Source organism: Hyaena hyaena, unplaced genomic scaffold (assembly GCF_003009895.1).
Source record: "Hyaena hyaena isolate Hyena2069 unplaced genomic scaffold, ASM300989v1 scaffold_382, whole genome shotgun sequence".
NCBI lineage: Eukaryota > Metazoa > Chordata > Mammalia > Carnivora > Hyaenidae > Hyaena > Hyaena hyaena.
Window position 1 is genome coordinate 1,104,120 of NW_024081015.1, and position 23,947 is coordinate 1,128,066.

The window sequence follows — 23,947 nt, forward strand, 5'->3', positions numbered from 1 at the left end:
GCTCTTGGAGCCACTGAGTGGACAAAGCCAGGGAGGGAGTATGTGGGTCCAGGTGCTGCTGTATCCCCTCCACAGTCCCCTGGCCCCAGCTCTGTCCCAGTACTGTCCCAGGTCAGGGAGGAGCCACTGAAGCACCAGATGCCTCCAGAATACAGGAATTCTTCTGTTACCAAGGAGTAGGGGGAAGGGGAAAGGAGAGGAAACCAGGGGAGGGGAGGGGGAAGGAAGAAGAGGGAGCTCTGCATTCATTCTACCATGGGCCCCACAGCCCTCCACACCTGGCCGTTGGCTGTGCTCTGTGGCATTCCACAGCACACCTGCATTGCCTTCCTTCTCCCTACATCCCAGGACTATCTCACACACAGAATGGGCTTTCACCCTGGTTTTTCCTCCTCAAATGAAAGCTACATCTGGCTCCCAGCTTGGCTTCCAACTAGGTTTTGGGCAGGAGGTCCTATGTTAATCAGTACATCAGGACAGTGTTAACATTTTGTTAAGAATGTTTGTCTGTCCCTTGCCTTGTGAATGCCTTCTTGAATATCATCCTAGAATGAAGAGGAGGTTGCCTTGTTCATGATCCTGTTCGGAGTAAAGTAGGCCCATCTTGGGAATAGGTTGGCTTCAGCTTTCTGTTAGAGCAACTGGCATTCTATGAAGTAACAAATAGTTTAGCCCATTGCTCCCCTGTTCATTCTTTAGGGCATGGCCTGGGTTTTATTCACTTTTGTATCTCCAGCCCATAGCACACATGGAATAATAAAATATTTATTGAATTACACACCTAATCTTCTGTTTTTTTTTTTTTAAGTTGGACTGGAGTAGGTAGGGTAAGAGAAATATAGCTGAAGAAATCATAAAAGGGGAGGAAAGGTCAGTGTATTAGGAGTATGATTTCTTTCTCTTTTTTTTTTTTTAATTAATGTGTATTTATTATTTTGAGAGAGAGAGAGAGCCCAAGCCGGGGAGAGACAGATAGAGGGAAACACAATCTGATCTTGGCTCTTGAGTGTCAGCAGAGTCCCATGGGGGGCTCAAACCCATGAACTGCGAGATCATAATCTTTTCTTAGTTTTTGAAGCTGGTAGAGGCCAAGATACTACAATCTTCTAAAACAGGACCAGAAACTGGTGCTCTTAAGTGGGGCATACACCTTAATGTCTGCTCCTTTCTGAATTTTGCACAGGGAGTAACCCTGTGAGTGAGGCTGGGGGAACTGTGAGTTGGCAGTTAAGGATTAGAGCAGGGCACTGCAATTTTTTTTTGTAAAGGGACAGATAAAAGTTTATAGACTTTAAGGGCCATATGGTTTCCGTTGCAACTGCTCATTTCTACCAATACAGCGCAAAAGCGGCCACGCATGTACGAGGTGCGAGAGCATAGCTACGTTACAACAGGACTTTACGGATACTGGTATTTTAAATTCACGTGTAGTTTTCACGTGTCATGAAACAGTCTTTTGATTTTTCTTCGATCATTTAAAAATATAAAACCGTTCACAATTCGTGCAAAACGAAATGAAGGCTGGACTTGCCCACAGGCCACACACAGTGAGGCCTTTTTAAAGTCAGAGCCCTGCCGCTCAATAGACTTAAATCCTTGGACCTCTACGGGCCTCAGGTTCCCTGCCAATTTCCTAAACTTGTAGCGCGGTTCATAAAAGCTGACGAGCTTCGAAACGCTTTGTGATCCCCACAGGGCTCAAACAGCCCTGCGCCAAACGTAGGGTCACCCTAGCTCGGCCAGTTTCTGCCCCGCAGCGGGTGCACAGTGCGCAGGCGTAGCGGAGGGCCGCCAGACCCGCCGAGAAGGGAGGGCCTCCCTCACCGGAGCTCGCTGCCGCGTCACGTCAGGGCCAAGGGCGGCGCTGTTGCCCTGGAGACGGTTTCGCAGCCCCGCGCCGCAACCAGCCAGGCCTTCATCTCGACACACTGGGCCAAGAAGCCCTAGCCATGACCGGGACGACTGCTGCGTCCTTCTCTATAGGCACGGCCGATGGGTTGCTTGAGACGGAGAAGAACGCAGGGGAGCCCGAGAATACCTATATTTTGCGGCCCATTTTCCAGCAAAGGCGGGTAACGGACGGGTGTGGTGGGGGCGACCTGCGAGACAGTTAGGTCGGGCAGGTTGACCTCGCCCGGAAGCCTCGGCGTCGGTAAAGCGCGCCGGGAGCGGCGGAGCGGGCGGGGCGGGGCTGGAGCGGGCGGGGCGGGGCTGGTACCAGGAAGGTGTTGGGTTGGAGTCCATAGATGAGGCGGCAGGGAGGGAGGGGCTGGTTTGGAGGGGCATAGGCAGGATGGGGAGGAGACGGGCTGGGAGGGTGGGAAGCTATTTTTCTTGAGCTTTCAGCTGCTACAGGCATCTCAAGACCCATCCTGCGGTTGCAATGTTAGGGCGCTGGGAGCGCCTAAGGCTAGCGCAGTGGGAATGGTTGGCTCTAGAAGACCGGGGACGTGGGCTGAGGAAAAGAGATGAATGGAATAGAGAGAAGAGCAGTAAAGAAGCGCCTTGCGTAGAATGCCATTCAGCCACACGCATACTGTGTGCCTACGTGTGTCAGAATACGCCTACTCCTTTGCAGGGTTTGGGATTTGTATGTATATAAAGACTTACCCAGGTAGTATTTGGATGTTCTAGGCCCACCACTGCGATACTTTCCCAGAGTTAAAGTACACAGTCCAGTGCAGGGGACAGTCCGCTGGGGCTGTAGTCTCCATCACTTACTTAATTTTCACAAGATAAAAAAATATATGAATTAAAAAAAAAAAGCCCTTCTGTTGCTTGCAGCCAGATTGCTGAATCAAATGCTTGGCAAATACTGGAAGCCAGGAACTTAGGTTATAATGTGATAAAATTTCATGCAGCATTTTTCGGCTGGGTGAATGGACATATTAAAAAGTATGTCCAGTTATCTTGGTAAAAGTTTCTAAATGCATAGATTGCCGTTTGCCTGCATTTCTGTTGTAAGACAGAACAAAAGCAGAACAAGATTAACAAATATATATCGTGTGGGAATAATCCTATGAGATTATTTGTGACTTGTTTCAACAAAACTTTTAACATTTCACTGAGAATGAAAAAGGCTTAAGGAGAAGAACCAGATATGGTATGTTTATTAATAGGAAGACCCCTTTTTGAACAGATCAAATCCTGGAAAATTTGTTGGTGATTCTAAAGTTCATCTATGAGAATAACTAGGCGAGAGAGCAGAGAAAATACTGTTAAAAATAAGGGGCGACTAATACTACCAAATATTATATCACATTAGAAGCTCAAAACCTGAAACATTCTGGTTACTTGGCACATAATAGACAAATCAACGGGTAGAATATATAGCCCAGAAAATGAACCTAGAGTTTCTATGATAAATACAACAAAAATGCTAATGATATTGTTAGGGTGGTGAAATTAGGGGTGTTTTTTCTGTTTTCATTTATTCAATAATCCATTCCTTCAAAAAGTATTTATTTTCTACTGTGCGCTGGGTGCCATTCTGAGAAACGGGGATATAACAGTAAACAAAGCAGATAGAAGTCCTCATGGAGCTTAAGTTCTAGCTGGGTAGAAGGACAACAAACAAAACAAACACAGAAGTGAACTGTGTAGTGTATGAGATAGTAATCAGTACTGGGAAGTGAGATACAAAATGAAGTAATAGGAGGGCAATTTGAAGTTTTAGAGAAGGTGGCTAGGGAAAGTGACTTTTGAAAAAAGACTTGAAAGAAGTGAGGGAGGTAGCTATGCATATAGAATGAGACTTGAACTTCAGGTAGAGGTTAACAGCAAGTGCAGAAGCACTGAGGTTGGTATGCCTGGTGTGATCAACATAGGGAAGGCCAGTGTGGCCTGAGTGGAGAGAACTAGTGGGAAAGGTAGCAGAAAACAAGGTCAGAGAATTTGGTAGGGTATGGGACTGTGTAAATCATAGTTAGGATGCTGCTTTTACTCTGAGAGAGGTGGGAAATATTTGGGGGGTATTTTGAATAGAGGAGGCCATGATCTGACATATTTTAACAGGACCAGTCTAGTTGCTGTGTTGAGAACAGGATCTGGGAGCAAAGGCAGAGACAGAGAGACTTGTTAGGAGCCATTGTAATCCAGGCAAGAGGGAAGGGTAGCCTGGACCAAGCTGGCAGCAGTGGATGGTGAGAATGATTGAATTTCAGATTATTCTGAAGGTAGAACTGCTTCAGATTTGCTTATGATTTAAGCAAGATTTGCTTATGAATCAGGATATGTTTTGTGAGAGAGAAAGGCGGCAAGACTGGCATCAAGGTTTTTGGCCTGAGCAAATCAAAGAATGGAGTTACCATTTACTGATACAATTCTAGGGAGGGGAGAAGGTGAGAAGCTTAATGTTGGGGGCACCTGGGTGGCTCAGTTGGTTGATGTCCTCCTTCGGCTCAGGTCATGATTTCACAGTTCATGAGTTCGAGCTCCATATTGGGCCCTTTGCTGACAGCTCAGAGCCTGGAGCCTGCTTCGGATTCTGTATCTCCTTCTCTCTCTGTTCCTCCCCGGCTCATGCTCTGTCTCTGTCTCTCTCAAAAATGAATAAACATTAAAATAATTTTTTAAAAAGCTGGATGTTAGATGTATCAAATTTGAGTTGTCTATTAGACATCCAGATGGACTCTATGTTAGAATATGTGGTCTGAAGGGGCGCCTGGGTGGCTTAGTCGGTTAAGCATCCGACTTTCGCTTAGGTCATGATCTCGCGGTTCGTGGGTTCGAGCCCCGCATCGGGCTCTGTGCTGACTGCCAGCTCAGAGCCTGGAGCCTGTTTCAGAGTCTGTGTCTCCCTCTCTCTCTGACCCTCCCCTGCTCACGCTGTCTCTCTCTCTTTCCTAGAAATAAATAAAAAATAAATAAATTAAAAAAAAAAAAAAGAATACATGGTCTGAAGTTCAGGGGAAAGGTCCAGGCTTGAGGCATAAATCAGGAATAGGACTTGTTTTCTTAATTTGTTTATATCACTTTTATAATAAAACATATGAAACTGAAAGATTAAGTTGTTCTAGTGACTAAGAGCTGGAGGCAGTTGGACTATGAAGGTACACTGGAGTTTTGGAGTTACCAACTAGATGTTTCAAACTGTTTCATTTAGGTTCAGACCCTCTGTGGTTAAAGACTGTATCCATGCTGTGCTTAAGGAGGAACTGGCAAATGCTGAATACTCTCCAGAAGAAATGCCTCAGCTCACAAAGCATTTATCAGAAACCATTAAAGATAAATTAAAAGGTAATCGTGGTGATAATTGGAAATGGTATGTTCCCTTCAAACATTCAATTTTACCTGTTTCCTTCCTGATCTTTAAACAAGAGACATAAGCTGTGCATTCTTTTAAACACAAATTTCTTTTCAGTGTCTAGTCTTCTCAATTATTTCGTAGCTTTTACTCATGTGGGTTTTTGCAGATAGTGGAAAAGTATAAAGATGTGAAATAAAACATTGTATGCAAGCACTATCTGAGAAATTCCAGTATGGGAAAGACCAGAAGTTACAAGGGCTCCTTTCTCCTGTCATTCTTGATTGTTTTTCTCACCAACATATCAATTCCTTAGCCAGGCATTCATACCCTCACAGTCTGACCTTGGCCCATCTCTCAGAGTCTTTAGCTAGTTGCCCTACTCACCTCTCCACTCCTGCTAAGCTTTACATATACACATCTTGTGCTTTTTCTCCCTGTTCTTTCGGTCTCTGTCTCTTTTTTTGTTAATAATACACCATCTGAAAAGTTCTTTCTGTCTACCTTTTTAAAAATGTAACATTTTTTGGAGGGAAGAAAATATCTATTTAACAGTAATATATTTTCATTGTACTAACCTAGACAATCTAGAAAAATACATATAAGAGTTTTTTAAATTATATAAAATTCCATTACCCAAAGGTAGTTACTATTTATTTTTTTTTTAATTTTTTTAATGTTTTATTTATTTCTAGGAGAGAGAGAGACAGTGTGAGCAGGGGAGGGTCTGAGAGAGAGGGAGTCACAGACTCTGAAACAGGCTCCAGGTTCTGAGCTGGCAGTGAGCACAGAGCCTGATGCGGGGCTCGAACCCACGAACTGCGAGATCATGACCTAAGTGAAAGTCGGATGCTTAACCGACTAAGCCACCCAGGCGCCCCTGGTAGTTACTATTTAATATTTTGGTGTATTTTCTTCTTTTTCTTAATTTGTTTCAGTTTTTAGAAATGAAAAAAGTATATAAAAGTGCAAAGAAGAAAATAGCAATTCTGTGAATTTCTATCACCCAGGATTAACTACTGTTTGTATATTAGCATTTTTGTTTTCACTTTTTAAAAACAGTTTTATTTATTTATTTTAAGAGAGAGAGGGAGAGTGAGTGAGCATGTGTGCATGAGTTGGGGAGGGGCAGAGAGAGAGGGAGACAGAATCCCAAGCAGGCCCTGTGCTAACAGCACAGAGCCTGACTCAGGGCTTGAACCCATGACTGTGAGATCATGACCTGAGCCGAAGTTGGACACCTAACCAACTGAGCCACCCAGGCACGCTGTTTTTGTCTTTTAAACAGTGTGTTTGTTTCTTTCTTTTTTTTTCTTTTTTATTTTTTAAATGTTTTATTTTTATTCCTAGGAGAGAGAGAGAGAGAGCGTGAGCAGGAAAGGGTCAGAGAGAGAGGGAGTCACAGACTGAAACAGGCTCCAGGCTCCGAGCTGGCAGCCAGCACAGAGCCCGACGCGGGGCTCGAACCCACGAACCGCGAGTACATGACCCAAGCGAAAGTCGGACGCTTAACTGACCAAGCCACCCAGGCGCCCCTAAAACAGTGTGTTTGTTTCTTTCTTGTTATTCTTTTGTTTTTGTTGCTGCATCATTGCATATTGCCAGTTGGCTTCTTTCCATTTTACTCTGATGTGGTATGGTTTTCAGATCTTTTCATTTGGTCTTTTCATAATTGCTCTGATATAGTGTGGGTGATTTCTTTTGTACTCTCCCACTATACCTGAGATTATTTTATTTTTCCCTCAGAACTATGACTTAAGGGCTGTATATATAATATTCTAGCTGCATGGGTATCAGAAAAGGAGGAAGAGAAATGGGTAAATAGGAAGCTCCATGGAACTGTGTGCAGTGCTTTGGGCTCTGTCTCCTGAGATTTTGTTAAGTATCCTGAATTAGGCTCCATGTTTCACATGGGAGGAGACCTGTGGTCTTCAGATTGTTTGCCTAATTTACTTTATAACTCTGGAGACTTTTACTTTCATCAAGAGTTGCCTCTGTTTCAACTTTGCCCATTTCCTTTCCTTTTTTTTTTTTTTTTTTTTTTTTTTTTTCTTTTTTTTTTTTTTTTTTTTTTTTTTTTTTTTTTTTTTGTTCCAGCAGTTTCCACTAGTCTTTGGTTAGAAAAGGGGAGGAGATAAAGATGCCCATTCAGGTTTCTTCTCTCCAGATTTGATGTTAGTGAGAATTTTCAGGATTTTGCTGCTTTAGCAGTATGGTTTCTGGGGAAGTAGCAGAGTTGTGCTAGACCACACCATTATACTTCAGAATCTTAAACTTTTTCAACTTTATTTTTATATTTTATTTTATTTTATTTTCTCCCTTACTGAACTGCTTATGGTTTTCTAAATATCCCATACTCTATGCCTTTGCTCATGCTATAAAATGAAGAGACCTTGTCTGCCTGGTAAATTCCCACTTGTCTTTCAAAACTCAGCTCGTGTATCTTATCCTCCAAGAAGTCTTTTCTGGTCATCCTTTACCCACTGTCCAAACAAAGGAAGGAGCTGCCAGCCCTGTGTCCCTAAAAGACATGCCACTATTGTAATTATTAATACATTGCATTTTCATTTTATTCTTCATGTTTGCCTTCCCAGCTACTGTGAGTTTTTTAAGGCAAGAAGAGTGACTTAGAGTAGGAGACAAACGGAGGAAGCTGCCATCTCTTGAGAAACTAGTGTGTATCAGTACTGTTCTAGATGCTTTATATATTGTGAAAATTAATAAAGCAAAACCTCACTAAAATGGAGTTGGGAGGCCAGAAGGGGGAACTCTAATACCATACCGTTCCTTATCAGCCCCACAGGAAGAAGCCTATACTTTACTACCCCAGCAGGAGAAAGAAAGATTTTCTGCTTGCCCAGCAACAGACCAGCCAATGAGAGACTGTCAAAATTCAGGCAATGAAAAGCCACTACACTTCTAACTCCCAGTTTACTCCAATGAACTTTTTGGTTATAACAGCCTTCCCAGTGTCCTTTCCTCTACAAAAGAACTGACTTCTTTGTTCTCTGAATTTGCAAATGGTTTTGCTATAGCTTTCATGTCCTGAATTGCAATTCTCTGCCCTTCCTGAATAAACTCATTTTTTTTTTTTTTTTTTTTGCTGGTAAAATAACTTGACAGTTTTATTTTTAAGGTCATCGTACTATATCTTATCTCATCTCACCTCACAGTGTCCCCAGGGTAGGTAGTAATATTTTTCATTTAACAGATGAGGAAGATGAAGCCAAGAAGATAAATAACTTGTCTAAGTTTACACATTAGGTAAGCTGACTTACACACCAGGTAAAATTTGTCCTCTAGTCTCTCTGACTCCCAAGCTTATCAACCTACTCAGTCAGTGCTTGTAGACTGAATGCCTGTGTCCATTTCTAGTCAAATATACCTTCATATTTATCACTTTTACACTTTTACTTATACTTTTATCACTTTTACTTAGAGATAACATTCTTATTTTTCTTTCTAGAAATGGGATTTGACCGATATAAATTGGTGGTGCAAGTAGTGATTGGAGAACAAAGAGGTGAAGGAGTATTGTGAGTAGTTGCTTTTTCTCTCTTGTTTTTATTCTTAAATGTTTCTTATTAGGTATTCACCCTCCTGACAATTCAGAAAGATGGTGTCTTTGTAAGAGTGAGAGGAAAAGACAGCATAACAAAATGGAGCTGTTAACCAAAAAGATCTGGGTACTGAACAGTGAGGTTGACAAGTCTGAGTGAGCTCGACAACTCTGAGTGAGCTCTGTGAGGTAACTCACTTTTTGTTGTATCCATAGGGCTTATGTATACATGCTCCTAAAGAGAGAATGGGAATATTATATATGTCTCTTCCTAAATTCCTCTGTGTCTTGTTTTTGTTCCTATCATTCTCCTAAATTAATTTCTTTAAAGTTGTCTGAGACCTCTTAATTAGCATATCTGGTAACCCTTTCTTACCTCTTATTCTTGGCCTGGGCTTCTATTTCTTAAAATTCACTTTGCTTGTGTGTGTGTGTGTGTGTGTGTGTTTGTTTGTTTTTGTTTGGTTTTGGTCCTGATGTTACTTATCTAACTTGTTTCTTTTCTTTTCTGTTTTTCTGACTATTGTCTTTCCTTCCCTGGTTCCTTTCTCCCCTCATTGCCAGCTGTGAGCTTTCTTCAAGGCTCAGTTCTTGTTCTTGGGCTCTTCTCAATGCTTTTTCAATGAACTCATTCATTCTCATGACCTCAAACTGTCGTTCATGTATTGGTGAGTTCAAAATATGTATTTCCTGTCTTTTCCTCTGCCCAAGTGTTCATCTCATGTTCCCTTTGCAAACAGTGCTTAGTATAGTATTTTATAAGAAATTATCAAGATATTTGTTAAAGGAATTTTAAAAATATCTTGGAGATATTATAAGTGAGAATTTTTACTACAGAATGTTGGATTTGGAAGGGACTTGGATATTTTCTAGTGTCTACTTCCCTTCATTTATAGATGACACTTATGAAGGTCACTGTACTTTGCCCAAAATTATTCATCTGGCTGGTGTCAGATGAACTAATAGAGCCTAGTCTACTGACTCTTGGTGCTGTACTCTTCACCATGGTGTCCTTTTACCATTGGGTCAAAAGGCTTCAGGAGAATTTCTCACCTCAGAGACATAAAGAAATACTTTAAAACTTTATCACTCCCCCATTCAACATGATCAAATATAGTTGTAAATTTTTTCTCCCTTCTTCTTCTTCAGTCCACCTGCCATTTAAATTTCTCTGTCTTTCACAGTATTACCAAGGTTCTGTTGACTCTGGCTTAAAACCTCAGAGTCCTCTTTTGTCTGGTTTAGCTGTTACTCTCTCCCACTGTATGCACTGTAAGCTGGATGCCAGGGTTACTTAGCAGCCCCTTGTCAGCATTTCCAGACTGATCTCTCTCCTCTATGTTTCATTTTGCATACTAGAACAGTCTTTCAGAAGTACACCTCATTTTCTTTCCATGAACTCTTTAGAGTTTATTTTAAACCCTGTCAGGTATAAACTCCTTAAACTGGTTGTGATCACTTTGTTAAATGTGATAAGGTCAAATTCTACAGCATAGCATTCAAGCCTTCCCCCCTTCTTTTTAAAAACTTTTATCATCTAAAATTTCAAACATATGCAAAAGTACAGGGACTTAGGAACTCCCATTTTTCTGTTACTCAGCTTCAAAGTTTATCAGCTCATACAGATACTGTTTTATTTATCCCTCTGCTTACTCTCCTGTCCCACCAGATTATTTTGAAGCAAATTCCAGTTATCATACCATTCATTTGTAAATACAACAGTATACAATATCTCTAAAATTTAAGGACCCTTTTTATTTTATTTATTTTTTAAAAAATGTTTATTTATTTATTTATTTTGAGAGAGAGTGGGAGGGGCAGAGAGAGGGGGAGAGAGAGAATCCCAACCAGGCTCTGCACTGTCAGCACAAAGCCCAATACAGGGCTCGAATCCATGAACTGTGAGATCTTGACTTGAGCTGAAATGAAGAGTTGGATGCTTAACCTGCAGAGCCACCCAGGTGCCCCAAGGACCCTTTTATCATAATAAAATATCATATCTAAAATATTGTTGATCCTGAATATTATAAAATATTCAGTTAGCATTCAAATATCCCCAGTTGTCTCATATATAGTTGACTCTTGTGCACTGTGTAGGGGTTAGGGGTCCCAACCCCTGCACAATCAAAAATAACTTTTTGTATATGCATACAACTTTGACTCCCCCAATGCTTAACTACTAATAATAGCCTACTGTTGATTGGAAACCTTACTGATAACATAAGCAGTTGATTAACACGTTTTATATAGGTATTTTATACTGCATTCTTACAATAACATAAGCTAGAGAAAAGAAAATGTTACTAAGAAAATCATAAGGGAGAGAAAATACATTTACAGTACTGTACTGTATTTACTGAAAAAACATCTACACATAAGTGGACCTGTGCAGTTCAACCCAGGTGATTCAGGGGTCACTGTATACGTGTATGAATATGTATTTAAGTGTATGTATTTATATTTTTTTTTACAATTTGTTTGGATCAGGATCCAGATAAAGTTCACACATTGTATTTAGTTGATACATCTCTCTCTTTTTTTTAATGTTTAGTTTTGAGAGAGAGAAAGAGAGGGAGACAGAGTGTGAGCAGGGGAGGGCAGAGAGAGAGGGAGACATAGAATCCAAAGCAGGCTCCAGGCTCTGAGCTGTCAGCACAGAGCCTGACATGGGGCTTAAACTCATGGACTGCAAGATCATGACCGGAACCGAAGTCAGAAGCTTAACTGATTGAGCCACCCAAGCTCCCCAAAACCTACCAATTTTGAATAAATACATCATCCAATGAATTCGGACACAAAGTTTGCTTGAAATATTTCTTTGGGGGAGAAGACACCACACTTCTGCTCAATTAGGAGAAACATTTTTACAGCCTTGAGGTCTTTTATTTTATTTTTTTTACATTTATCATGCCATGAATTCCAGCAGCTCAGGCCTCTTTGCATTGGTTCTCACAAAGTGTACTTCCTTGGGTGGAGCAGGCTGGCCCTTCAGTTGAACCTAAGTACCTTTCTCCTTGGCTTCTTTCTTTTTCTGATCATTTTCCTTCACATGCTTCAGGAAGCTATCTCAGCTCTTTGAGTGCTTAATATGCTCAATACGTACATGAATTCTCTTAGCAAGAATCTTGCCCTTGTTTGTTTACAACAATGCCAGCAGCATGCTGGGTAACACTGTAGACTCTTCCAGGTTTGCCATAGTAACATTTGTGGGCCATTGCCTTGATGTCCACAATATCACCTTTCTTATAAATTCACATGTATGTTGCCAAAGGAACAACTCCATGTTTTCTAAAAGGCCTAGAGAACATATGGTGAGTCCCTCTCCTCTTTCCCTTTGTGTTGGTCATTTTGCAGATTAGTGGAAGATGGCGGTTCCAGCCAAAAGGAGTTGATACATCTCTTAAGTTTCTTTTATTTATTTATTTTTTAAAAGTTGCCTTCTTTTTTTTTTCTTATGTTTTTATTTATTTCTGAGAGAGAGACAGCGTGAGCAGGGGAGGGGCAGAGAGAGAGGGAGACACAGAATCTGAAACAGGCTCCAGACTCCCGAGCTGGCTGTCAGCACAGAGCCTGATGCGGGGTTTGAACCCACAAACCGTGGGATCATGACCTGAGCTGAAGTTGGATGCTTAACCAACTGAGCCACCCAGGCGCCCCTCTTAAGTTTCTTTTAATCTATCATTTTTACTCCCTCTTTTATCTTATTTTCTCTTTTTTTACCTTGCCGTTTAATTCTTAAAGAAATTGGGTTGTTTATCCTGGAGAGTTTCTTACATTCTGGCATTTAATAATTGCATCTTATTACTTATTTATTTCAGGATTTTTATACTTTGGATTATAATCTAGTACTACTTTATTTACTACTCAGTGTTACAGCTTGGGCCATTGGCAGCTCTTTCAGTTGACTCCTGTGTCCTTTGACATACTCTACTATTACGGGGTTTCTTGAGCACTTACTCACTGGCAGTGTAAGATGTTCATCTTATTCATTCTCTGCTCCAGCTCTAGAACTAGCCACTCCTCCAAGGAGCTCTGGTTCATTTTATGGAGAATAGCATTAGAAACTAACATCTGGGGGACGCCTGGGTGGCTTAGTCGGTTAAGCATCCGACTTTCGCTTAGGTCATGATCTCGCGGTTCGTGGGTTCGAGCCCCGCGTCGGGCTCTGTGCTGACTGCCAGCTCAGAGCCTGGAGCCTGTTTCAGTCTGTGACTGCCTCTCTCTCTGACCCTCCCCTGCTCACGTTGCCTCTCTCTCTCTCTCCTAGAAATAAATAAAACATTAAAAAAATTAAAAAAAAAAAAAGAAACTAACATCTGGGTGCTAGGTGTGGCCATTAAGCTATTAAGTATTGCTTCTGCTCTGTTTGCTCTCTATTGTCCTTTTTGGACTCCAATTACCTGTATATAGAGGGAGATGCTCTTTTTACTGGATTCCACGTCTTTTTTAAAAAAATTTTTAATGTCTTTATTTTATTTTGAGGGACAGAGACAGAGAGCAAGCGGAGGAGGGGCAGAGAGAGAGGGAGACACAGAATCTGAAGCAGGCTCCAGGCTCTGAGCTGTCAGCACAGAGCCCGAAATGGGGCTCGAACCCATGGACTGTGAGGTCATGACCTGAGCTTAAGTCGGATGCTTAATCAACTGAGCCACCCAGGTGCCCCTCCACATATCTTTTATGCTCTTCTCTGAGTTTTTGTGTTTTCTTTCTTTACTTCCTTTTGGATATTTTTCTTTTCTTTTCTTTTCTTTTTTTTTTTTTGTTTTTGTTTTTTCAGAGACTGAAAGAGGGGAGAGAGAGAGAGAGAGAGAGAGAGAGAGAGAGAGAATCCCAAGTAGGCTCTTGGCTGTCAGATGAGGGGCTAGATCTCACGACTATAAGATCATGACCTGAACAGAAATCAAGAGTCAGATGTTTAACCAACTGAGCCACCCAGGCGCCCCTCTTTTTCTTTAAAAAAATTTTTTTTCAATGTTTATTTATTTTTGAGAGAGACAGAGTGTGAGCAGGGGAGGGGCAGAGAGAGAGGGGGAGGCACAGAATCTGAAGCAGGCTCCAGGCTCTGAGCTGTCAGCATAGAGCCTGATGTGGGGCTTGAACCCACAAACCGTGAGATCATGACCTGAGCTGAAGTCTGACGCTTAACAGACTGAACCGCCCAAATGCCCCTGACTGAATTCTTAATATCAGTTATCATATTTTTCAGGTCTAGAATATCCATGTAATTCTTTTTTATAGATTCCAATTCTCTAGTGAAATTATTATTTTTTTAAAACCACACAAGCATTATTTGCACAATCTGTGAAAGAGATTTCTGAATCTGCCCCAAGGGCAGAAGGGGCCTTTCTTTCACTCATATTACTAAAATGTAAATTAACATAATTGCTGATCAACTTACACAGTGTTGGCAAATAATTCTTAGCCCTTATTTCAGTTATTGTGATCATCGATCATTGTGGGGAAAAAACCTTTTCCTAAGACACTCAGCTGCAAAGGGCAGGGGTGTTGAAACCTCTCTCAGTGATACTAAACCACTCTGGAAAATATGCCTTCAGGCTCCTTCCCATCACCCAAGGCAGCAGCAGATCCTTCCTGTCACCACATGTCTGTGCAGAGCCTGACACAGGGCTTGACCACATGAACTGTGAGCCGAAATTAAGGGTCAGACACTTAACCAACTGAGCGCCCCAAGTGTCCAACTCTTGCTTTCGGCTCAGGTCATGATCTCCCGGTCATGAGATCAAGCTCTGCATTAGGCCCTATGCTGGGTTTGGAGCCTGCTTAAGAGTCTCTCTCTCTCTTTCCCTCTGCCTCTCCCCACCTTGAAAACTAAGTAAATAAACACTAAAAAAAAATATTTTGTTCATAAGTAGCTAGATCTGCAAGTGCTTGAACTACACCTGGCACTTAATTAAATTGACAATGAATGCTGGTACTTTAAGCCACATCCCTGGAAGGCATCTGCGATTTGATTAATCTACAGTGTTTTCATGTTCCTCCTTGCACTGTGTTGCTTTCACTGATGTCCGGGTCACAGCTCTGCCAGCCGGTAGTAGCATGCATGCTTCAGCACCTCCTGGAGCCACTAGAAGTGGTCAGTGAGGCCAGTGAAAATTATTTTTTTATCCAGTTCTTCATCCTTCCTCTCTCCTCCCTTTTTACATTTTGGTCATAGCAATTATTTTAAAGTCATCATCTGCTTACTCTAGTATCTGGATTATGTGTGATTCTATTTCCATTGATTTTTTTTTTTTTTTTGTCTTGGTAATCCTTCATGTGGCTCTGTTAGCATGCCTAGTTTAAATCTTGGGCATTGTGTCAAAAAATTATAGAACCTCTAGATAATATTATTTTCTTCTAGAGAGGGTTTACTCTTTTCTTTTCCATTCAGGCAGACTGTGGACTGCTTACCTTAATCCAGTCAGGTACTAGGCAGAGTTGAGGTTGGGTTGCAGTTTTGATGAGGCTCCCTCTACCTTCAGTTCACCCTTCTTTCTTAAAGAAGGCCTCCAGACGGGACCCTACCCCCACAAGGACTTGTGTGACTACATTGAACCCACCTGGATAATCCAGGATACTCTCTCCATCTCAAGATCCTTAGTAATGTATCTGTAAAACCCTCCCCTGTCCCCATATAATGTAATGTATTCATGGGTTTTGGACATTAGGACATAGATATATTTGGTGAGAGGGCTGTTATTTTGCCCACTACACTTGGCTTTCAGTTTCAAAATGTAGCACATGTCTTGAGGGGAAAACCTACCATGTGACAGACTCAGTTCTACTCCACTTTTTCACAGTGATCTTGGTTCCTCAAGTCTCCGATTTTATCTCCTTTGCTGCCAATAGTCCTGCTGGTTTCTTTTTCGCTCAGTAATTGGTTCTCTAGCTGGGCAAACCCTGGGTTCTTAGCTTCTAGTCCTGTACCTGGACTTGGCAAATACCCCAGGGAGAAGAATTCTGAGGCAGGATATCCGCTTACCTCCTTGCAGTTCACCTCTCTGGAATTTTGTCTCCCCTGGTCTTATTTGCTTCAGCTGCATTCTGATTCACTTAATACAGCCTTGCTAACTGATCTTGGTGAAAACATTGGCCTCTGCAGACTATTCCATCCTGCTGCTTCTTAGTTCTTTTGACACAAATACTTCTTTTTCAGTAAAGCTTTTTTTCTTTTTTGGTGTGGCCCAGAAGTCCCAGGTTTGTCTTACACATTTCTAGTCCTGGCCCTAGAATTGACCATTTCTCTGAGAAGTCCTGGTTCCTTTTATTGGTAAATTATATATAAACCACATTTTAAAGGCAAGGCTTGTGTTTTATGCGTTTTTGTATCATTTGTACCTAGCACTTTGCTTCATATGTAATAGACCCTCAACAAATGTTTGTTAAGTAAATGTTTATATTCCTGCCTTCAAGTGTCTCTTTTTGGCTTTTTTTCCTGTCTAAATTCTCTAAACTTCTGTAGCACTTCTACAAATTTAGTACAAATGTGCAAATTAGATTTGGACTAGACAGACTTTACAATACTTTTGAATCCGAATAACTGATAAATTAGCATCAGCTGTACATTATCTTATTCTTTTTATGTGTGTTAATTTTTTTCACCTAATTAAATTGGGAATTATTTGAGGATCGACATAGATTTTTCTCTTTTTGGACATATGGTAGCTGCTAAGGAAATACTTGTTGGTGATGAATTAAGTAGGTTAACTTATTTCACATTGTTACTGTTGTAATTTGGAAATAGATGGAACTTTTTTTATTTAAGAATGTATGAGAGGCACCTAGATAGCTCAGTCAATTAGGTGTCTGACTCTTGATTTTGGCTCAGTCCATGATCTCAAAGTTGGTGAGATGGAGAGCCCTGTGTTGGGCTCTGCACTGAGAGCATGGAGCCTGCTTGGGATTCTCTTTGTCCTCTCTCTCTGCCCCACCCACTGCTTGTGCTGGTGCACCGTCTCTCCCTCTCTCTCTCTCTCTCTCAAAATAAATAAATGAACATTAAATACAAAAAAGAATGTGTGAAATATTAGGATGGGACACTCTTCTATGCAAAACCTTAAAGAAGCACTTTAAAAAATGAACCAATATTAATAAGGTGTACGTGTTATCTTTCTCTATAACTTGAAGCTGAGCTGCCTAGGTTCAAAGCCAGACTTTATAATTTACTGTTTGACCATGGGCAATTTTACTTAATTTCTCTGATACTCAGTTTCCATATTTACTCAATGAGTATAATAATGGTACCTACTTAACAGGATTAAATGAGTTAATACATGTAAAGCACTTACTTAGACTAGTGGCTGGCACAAAGTAAGTGCTCAATAAATGGTAATGATGATTCATATATATTTAATAAAAATGTAAAACATTTGTTTAGTTTTTTGACTTTATATTGTGAACATATTTTTATTTTTTGTAAAGTTTGTAAACATTTTTGTAAAAGTTCTTTGTAAAATATCTCTTTAATGGCAACTGGCAGCATAGAATTTCATTGCCATGAAATACCATAATTTCATCTACCATTTAACTACTGTGCATTTGTTTTCATTATTTATTTATTTTTCAAAAATTTATGTTTTAAACTAATCTCTACATGTAACATGGGGCTCAAACCCACAACCCCAAGAGTAGGAGTCATATGCTCTACTGACTGAGCCAGCCAGACACCCCATAAGTTGTTTCCATTTTTAAAAAAATGTTTATTTGAGAGAGAGAGAGAGAGACCGTGCATGAGTGCCAGAGAGGGGCAGAGGGGAAGAGAGAGAGAATCCCAACCAGGCTCATGCTCAGCACAGAGCCTGACATGGGGCTAGATCTCAGGAACTGTGAGATCATGACCTGACCCAAAATCAAGAGTTAGATGCTTAATTGACTGAGCTACCCAGGCACTCCTGTTTCCATTTTTTAATTGGCTTTTATTTTGCCTAACATTCTTTCTTACTCAAGATTTGGGGAGAGGAGAATGGCCAATCTGAGAATTCAGAGGTAGCATAGCAATTCTGTAGAGACAATACTGGGTGTAGAAGAGGTTAGAAGATTGAGTTCTAGTTCAGAGTTTGTCCTTTTCTTTTCTTTTCTTTTCTTTTCTTTTCTTTTCTTTTCTTTTCTTTTCTTTTCTGGAACTCTACAAAATGATCAGGTTGGATCAAATAATCTATTGGGTCCTTTCCAGACCTACTTTTTAATATTATTGTGCAGAATTGAGGTCATTTCAGTCATAATTCTTAGGTATTAATTTTCTCTTAAAGTTACACAAAAATATCTTGGCTGAAGTAATCTATAACAGAGCTTCCCATCCAGAACACCAAGGACTTCAAAGTAGTGATCCCTTCAGCTGTCAGGTAGCCAGTCAGAGTCTGAGGCTGTTAGAGCCCCTGGGCTGTCAGTCCCATGGCTATGATTCCAGTCCCTCCTCGTTTATCCAGTATGTTCTGCTGTATACAAACAGGATTTTCTGTGTGCCAACCTGTGAAAAGGTTGTTTGGAAGCACTGATCTATAAGAGTGTATCAAGGAAAACTTTTACTCATTGCAAATATATGCAGTTCAGATCCTCGTTACGTTGTTTATAATTCTTCATTCTTTGACTTTTCAGCATGGCTGCTCGCTGTTTCTGGGATGCTGACACTGACAACTATATTCATGATGTTTTCATGAATGTAAGTCCATTTGGAAGCCTATTTGTCCTTTCCAAGGACATGTGGATATTCCAAATCTAATAATTATTAAGATATGAGGACAATTTAGTTTTAGATGTTTGTCTTAGACTCCTGGATGGGATGATTTTACTGTTCCTTTACTGTATCACTAAAGCAGAAGAAACCTAATGTGCTACTAACAGGCCAAGAGATTTGTAGGTGTGCAGATGACGTAACTCTTCACAAGTGTGGTTTTGAGAGTATCAGATTGCTTATTCAGTGCTAACAGACATATAGCACCTGGCTAACTACGAATTTGGGTGGCAGGGATTCCATGAGCAAAAGTGAGTTTTGTTCAGTAATAAAATTAATTAAAGATATTTCTCAAAGCTAAGCAAAAATAAAGAGAATTTTAAAAAAAGAGGTTTCATTTAAACACTGGTATGTTATTGGCTGAATGTTTTATATATTTTAATCATATGTTGTTCTATGACACTTCCTTCCAGAAATGATCCTTTTCTCTATCCATATGCTCCTAGGTTGTGAATTAGTAGGATCAGAATGAAAGTATAGTAGAGTAGGTGCACCTGGCTGGCTCAGTTGGTGGAGCATGCGACTTTTGATCTTGGGGTTGTGAGTTCGAGCCCCACGTTGAGTGTATATATTACTGAAATTAATAAAACTTAAATTTTTTTTTAAAGTATAGTAGAATAGAACAGAAACTGGGTTGAGTGAATTAAGAAAAGGGTTCCATTTCCAGCTCTGTAACTTTCTAATTGAATGACATTAGGTAAGTCATTGGACTTTTCTCTGATTGTATCAATAACATTAGGAAGCTGTACTAGATTTTCCCAAAGACGGGCTGTGGCTGCCTAAAAATAATTTGGGGAACTAGCTTAAAATTTGTTTTAATGTTTGGGGCGCCTGGGTGGCTTNAAACAATCCCTAAATTTGTATGGAACCAGAAAGGACCCTGAATAGCCAAAACAATCCTGTGAAAGAAGAACAAGCCTGGAGGCAACACATTTCCTGACCTCAAAATGCATTCTAAAGCTACAGTTTTCAAAACTGTATGGTACCAGCATAAAAAATGGACATATAGAGGGGCGCCTGGGTGGCTTAGTCGGTTAAGCGTCCGACTTTTGCTTAGGTCATGATCTCCCCGTAGTGGGTTCAAGCCCCGCGTTGGGCTCTGTGCTGACTGCCAGCTCAGAGCCTGGAGCCTATTTCAGAGTCTGTATCTCCCTCTCTCTCTGACCCTCCCCTGCTCACACTGTCTCTCTCTCTGTCTCCTAGAAATAAATTTAAAAAAAATTGTTTTTAATGTTTATTTATTTTTGAGAGTGACAGACAGCTAATGGGGAAGAGGCAGAGAGAGACAGGGGCACAAAGGATCCCAAGTAGGATCTGCATTGATAGCAGACAGCCTGATGCAGGGCTCAAACTCACAAACCATGAGATCATGATCTCAGCCGAAGCTGGACACTCAATCCACTGAGCCACCCAGGCATCCCTGGGGAACTAGTTTAAAATACAGATGGCTGCATCTGTATTTTACAAAAGGCCTTCAAGGAAGGGAAGCCAGGCCCTGTGTCAGGCAATACAAGAAGCTTAGTTTTTGTCCTTAAAGGGGTCCTTTTATGAAAAACAAAACAAAACACTTTTAAATCCCATTAAAAATAAAATATCTTTGTGTTTTGAACAAAGAAATTTTCAGTAGTTAATTGATTTTGCTTTGTTCTGAAGCCTAGGATATTCTTTCAGCCCATAAGCCCCTTGTTTTTTGCCCTTTAAATTCCTGATGTTTGGGTATTTTGTAAGTGTATTTTTTTAAGCATGTGTGGCTAAATGAAAATAAAGCAGGGACTGTGAAAAAAAATAAAGTACAGATGCCAACACCCTACTCAAGTAGATTCTGATCCGGTAAGTCAGGCGTTGAGTCAATGAATCTGAATTTTTTAAAGTTTCCCACATGATTATGCTTACTGCCAGGTTTGGAAGCTGCTCGTGTTGATGAACTTAGATACTTTTTAGCTCTAAAATTCTGTGTTCCTACCAGTTTCATTTTATGCTCAACTCCCCTTGGGGTCAAGGTATGAACAGTAGTACTATGTAAATCTACAGTTATCTGCTCTTTAGAGGAAGGGTCAAGCTAAAGTGATGATTTTTCCTGCCGTTTGTGGTTAAGAATGCATATTTCCCTAGTCTTTATACAACACATTCATTCAACACATATTCTGAGCTCCTATTCTGTGCCAGCCCTGTACTGGAGGTGCTAGGGATAAAATGATGAATAAGACAGGCATGGCTTCTGCTTATAGAGAGCTGATAAACCAGTGGGGGGCGGGGGGAGGTGGCGGAGAGAGGGCCAGACAATACATTAACAAATATTTCACTTGAAACTTTAGTTTTCAGTTACTACTTAATAAAGATGATCAGGATCTGCTTTTAGAGTACAAGATTGGTGGGAGAGATGTCTACACAGCCTTTTTAAAAATAAAAATAAATAAAATTAATTTTTCAGAGCCTGGTTTAGGTGGCTAACTTAGTCTGCCATATATTTAGTCCATTTTGTTGAGTCAAGTATATATTTAGATCTCATTTTCAGAGCTTATTTTGTTTATTTGGGAGAAGATCCCAGGAAGCACTGGTAGAGGATGAGGACATGAGAGAGGGGAGAAAAAAGTATACATTATTGTGACTATAATGGCTGTGGATAACCAGGCTGGGTCTCAGGAGAACTCTGGGCAGCACTGTAGAACAGTGGCCCAAGTGGAATCCGCAGGCCAGTGCCAGTCCTTGTACTGTTTCCAGGTCCTTCCTGAAACAAGTACATAAATAGAGTATAAGAGTTCAGAAGCTCTTCCAGAAATTTGACAAAGCAATTTATATCGATTCAATCTGATAATAAAACGTTTAGGCTGTATTTTTATTTTATATGTTTCTTTTTTCATTGCATTTCCGTGCTTATTTTTATTGTATTTTACAAAAGTATCAGTCCATAAAGGCCTGAAAAATTAAAACAAAAATTTTCTCACCACAGATAGCATCGTTGTAGAACACACCTCACAGTTATTCCACCCAAGGAGGCAGGGAACTGGGCTAACCAAAGAATTTTCCTTTGGTTAGTAATTAGGTACTTGAGTTTAGATTGTTTTTCTGCCGGTAGTACCAGGCTGGATTTGTTGGGCAGGAGTTGCTGAGGCAGGTGGATCTCCTGTAATAATTACCTAAAAGCTGTTTTAACAAGTTTGATTGGGATTTGGAAAACTTTTTGTGATTCCAAGTTAAAAGATGGATAAATGAATTTTATCCATTAAGAAAACACACCCGGAAACCATTTGCCTTATCCAGAATTTATGACAAGGTGCTGTTATTTTTTTTTTAATGATTTATTTATTTCTGAGAGAGAGAGAGACAGCATGTGCAGGGGAGCGTCAGAGAGAGGGAGATACAGAATCTGAAACAGGCTCTAGGCTCTGAGCTGGCTGTCAGCACAGAGCCCGATGTAGGGCTCGAACCCACAAACCATGAGATCACAACCTGAGCCGAAGTAGGACGCTTAACCGACTGAGCCACCCAGGCGCCCCTATAAGGTGCTATTATTTTTATCTGTGATTTTATACGCATTTACTTCAAGAAATTCAATGTATTTCATACATTGTTATTTCTGTGATAAATCAGGAAAAATGGGAATACTTATTTTATGAATATGAATTACATAAAGTTCATTAGTTTGCATTTTACTTCTACCTTCAGAAAATCTAATTCTTTACCCATCCTACCCTTTGAGCCAACAATTTTGTAGCTACCCTGAGGCAAGCAACTGTATGGCTATAATCTGGAAACCCTTTGTCTATTGAAGAGGAAAAAAATCTTCACACCTGAAAATTGGCCGATATCTGAGATGATGTTAATTTCAATTGCCTATCTTCCCCTTAGCCCTTCATTAGTACTAATGTTCTGGATTTGTGTGTTTTCTGTTTTGCTTGCTTTTTAGGACAGTTTATTCTGTGTTGTAGCAGCATTAGGCTGTTTCTACTATTGAATCTTTGAAAAGTTGGATAAAGATATCACCATGAAGAAATATGAACTTTTTTATACTGTTAAATATCTCAACAAAATAAAGATAATTTGGCAGTTTGGCAACTGAGTATATTGAGTTTTAGGCCTTACACTTTAGTGTTTTATTTTTATTGTAATATGTTCTTACTGTATTTGCAATGTGGGGAGAACCCATATTTCAAGTGTTCAAACATAACCAATTGTAAATATTTGGGTATATTTTCTAACAGTGTTTTTTTTTTTGGGAGGGTTTAAAAAAATCATATATACAATTTTGCACCCTGATTTTTCACTTCGCCTATTGTCATGTGCAGTGTTCATGTCATTTTATTTGCATTATGATTTTCATAAGCATAATTTAATAGCTGCAGTTACTCCATTAGGTTATACATTGGTTATTTTTGCCATTTCCTTAGTAAGGGACTGATTATTTATAATTTTTTACCATTATAAATAATATTGAAATGAATTTATTTGTGCATCGTTTTTTAAAAATACATTTTGTATATTGTCTTTATCTCTCATCCAGTATTGTTGCTTAGCAATTGCGACTCTACACCTTACACAGCTTACTAGGTTAAACACACATTCATTTTCTCCAGGATTTGCCCATAGTATCACGAACGCTGTCCAAATTGTGTATGAAATTAGCCCTTTAAGACTCTGACATTATTACTACCCACATCCCCACTGTCTTTGTAGTGATGTTCCCCTTGTAATTACTTTTTTTTTAATGTTTATTTATGTTTGAAAGAGAGTGTTGAGTGCGGGAGGGGCAGAGAGAGAGGGGGACAGAGGACCCAGAGCGGCTCCCTGCTGACAGCAGGCAGCTCCACCCCGGACTCAACTCAGGAACTAGGAGATCCTGACCTGGGCCATGCAAGGTTGGGCGCTGAATGGACTAAACCACCCAGGAGCCCCTCCGTTGTGGTTCCTGATATCTTCTCCAGCCAGCAGTCCGTCCTTACGTGGAGCACCTTACCCTGTAGGCCACGTTCAAATAACTCTTTGAAATCATAAAGGGAAAGGGTAACAGTAAATCCTGTTTCTCCCTGGAGGCTCCTCAGCACAGGCCTAAGTGTATCTACCCATTTCTCGGCCACTTTCAAGTCAAGCATGTAGACAAAAACTAATAAATACATCAACAAGTTCTTTTCTATTCTTCTCCCATGACACTGGGTATTTGCTTGCCTTACATCTATGGAATCAAAAGGGACCCCTCCAAAGGTTCATTCTAGCAAAGGAAAACTTCTCTTCACCAGGTACCCTGCTACATGTGATTTCCTACCAGCTGGCCTCCCTTGAACACGCTCCTGCGCAGCTAGCCCTTGGTGGATTCCTACTGATCATTTGTCGGGCGAGCCAACCTGGGTCAGAAATAAGAGGAGGAAACCCGGCTTTGGGACCAGCTACAGGTTACCACAGGACTTGACTGCCGGAC

At 40.4% G+C, this 23,947-nt stretch overlaps 1 protein-coding gene and 1 pseudogene across 1 annotated transcript; one reads left to right on the plus strand and one right to left on the minus strand.

The window, feature by feature from the left end:
- The first annotated feature begins 1,799 nt into the window (after positions 1-1,799).
- Positions 1,800-22,594, plus strand: DYNLT2B (dynein light chain Tctex-type 2B). The gene is made up of 5 exons (XM_039250845.1): positions 1,800-2,068; positions 5,105-5,238; positions 8,712-8,781; positions 18,399-18,462; positions 22,442-22,594. The coding sequence occupies exons 1-5, from the start codon at positions 1,950-1,952 to the stop codon at positions 22,487-22,489; spliced, it is 435 nt and encodes a 144-aa protein (XP_039106776.1). The 5' UTR covers positions 1,800-1,949; the 3' UTR covers positions 22,490-22,594.
- Positions 11,710-12,168, minus strand: LOC120244389 (annotated as a pseudogene).
- Positions 22,595-23,947: the final 1,353 nt, after the last annotated feature.

Coding starts and splice junctions, on each gene's coding strand:
- DYNLT2B (XM_039250845.1), top strand. CDS start 1,950: ATGACCGGGACGACTGCTGCGTCCTTCTCTATAGGCACGGCCGATGGG. Junction 2,069..5,104: donor CGGCCCATTTTCCAGCAAAG/GCGGGTAACGGA, acceptor TGTTTCATTTAG/GTTCAGACCCTCTGTGGTTA. Junction 18,463..22,441: donor TTCATGATGTTTTCATGAAT/GTAAGTCCATTT, acceptor CTTGCTTTTTAG/GACAGTTTATTCTGTGTTGT.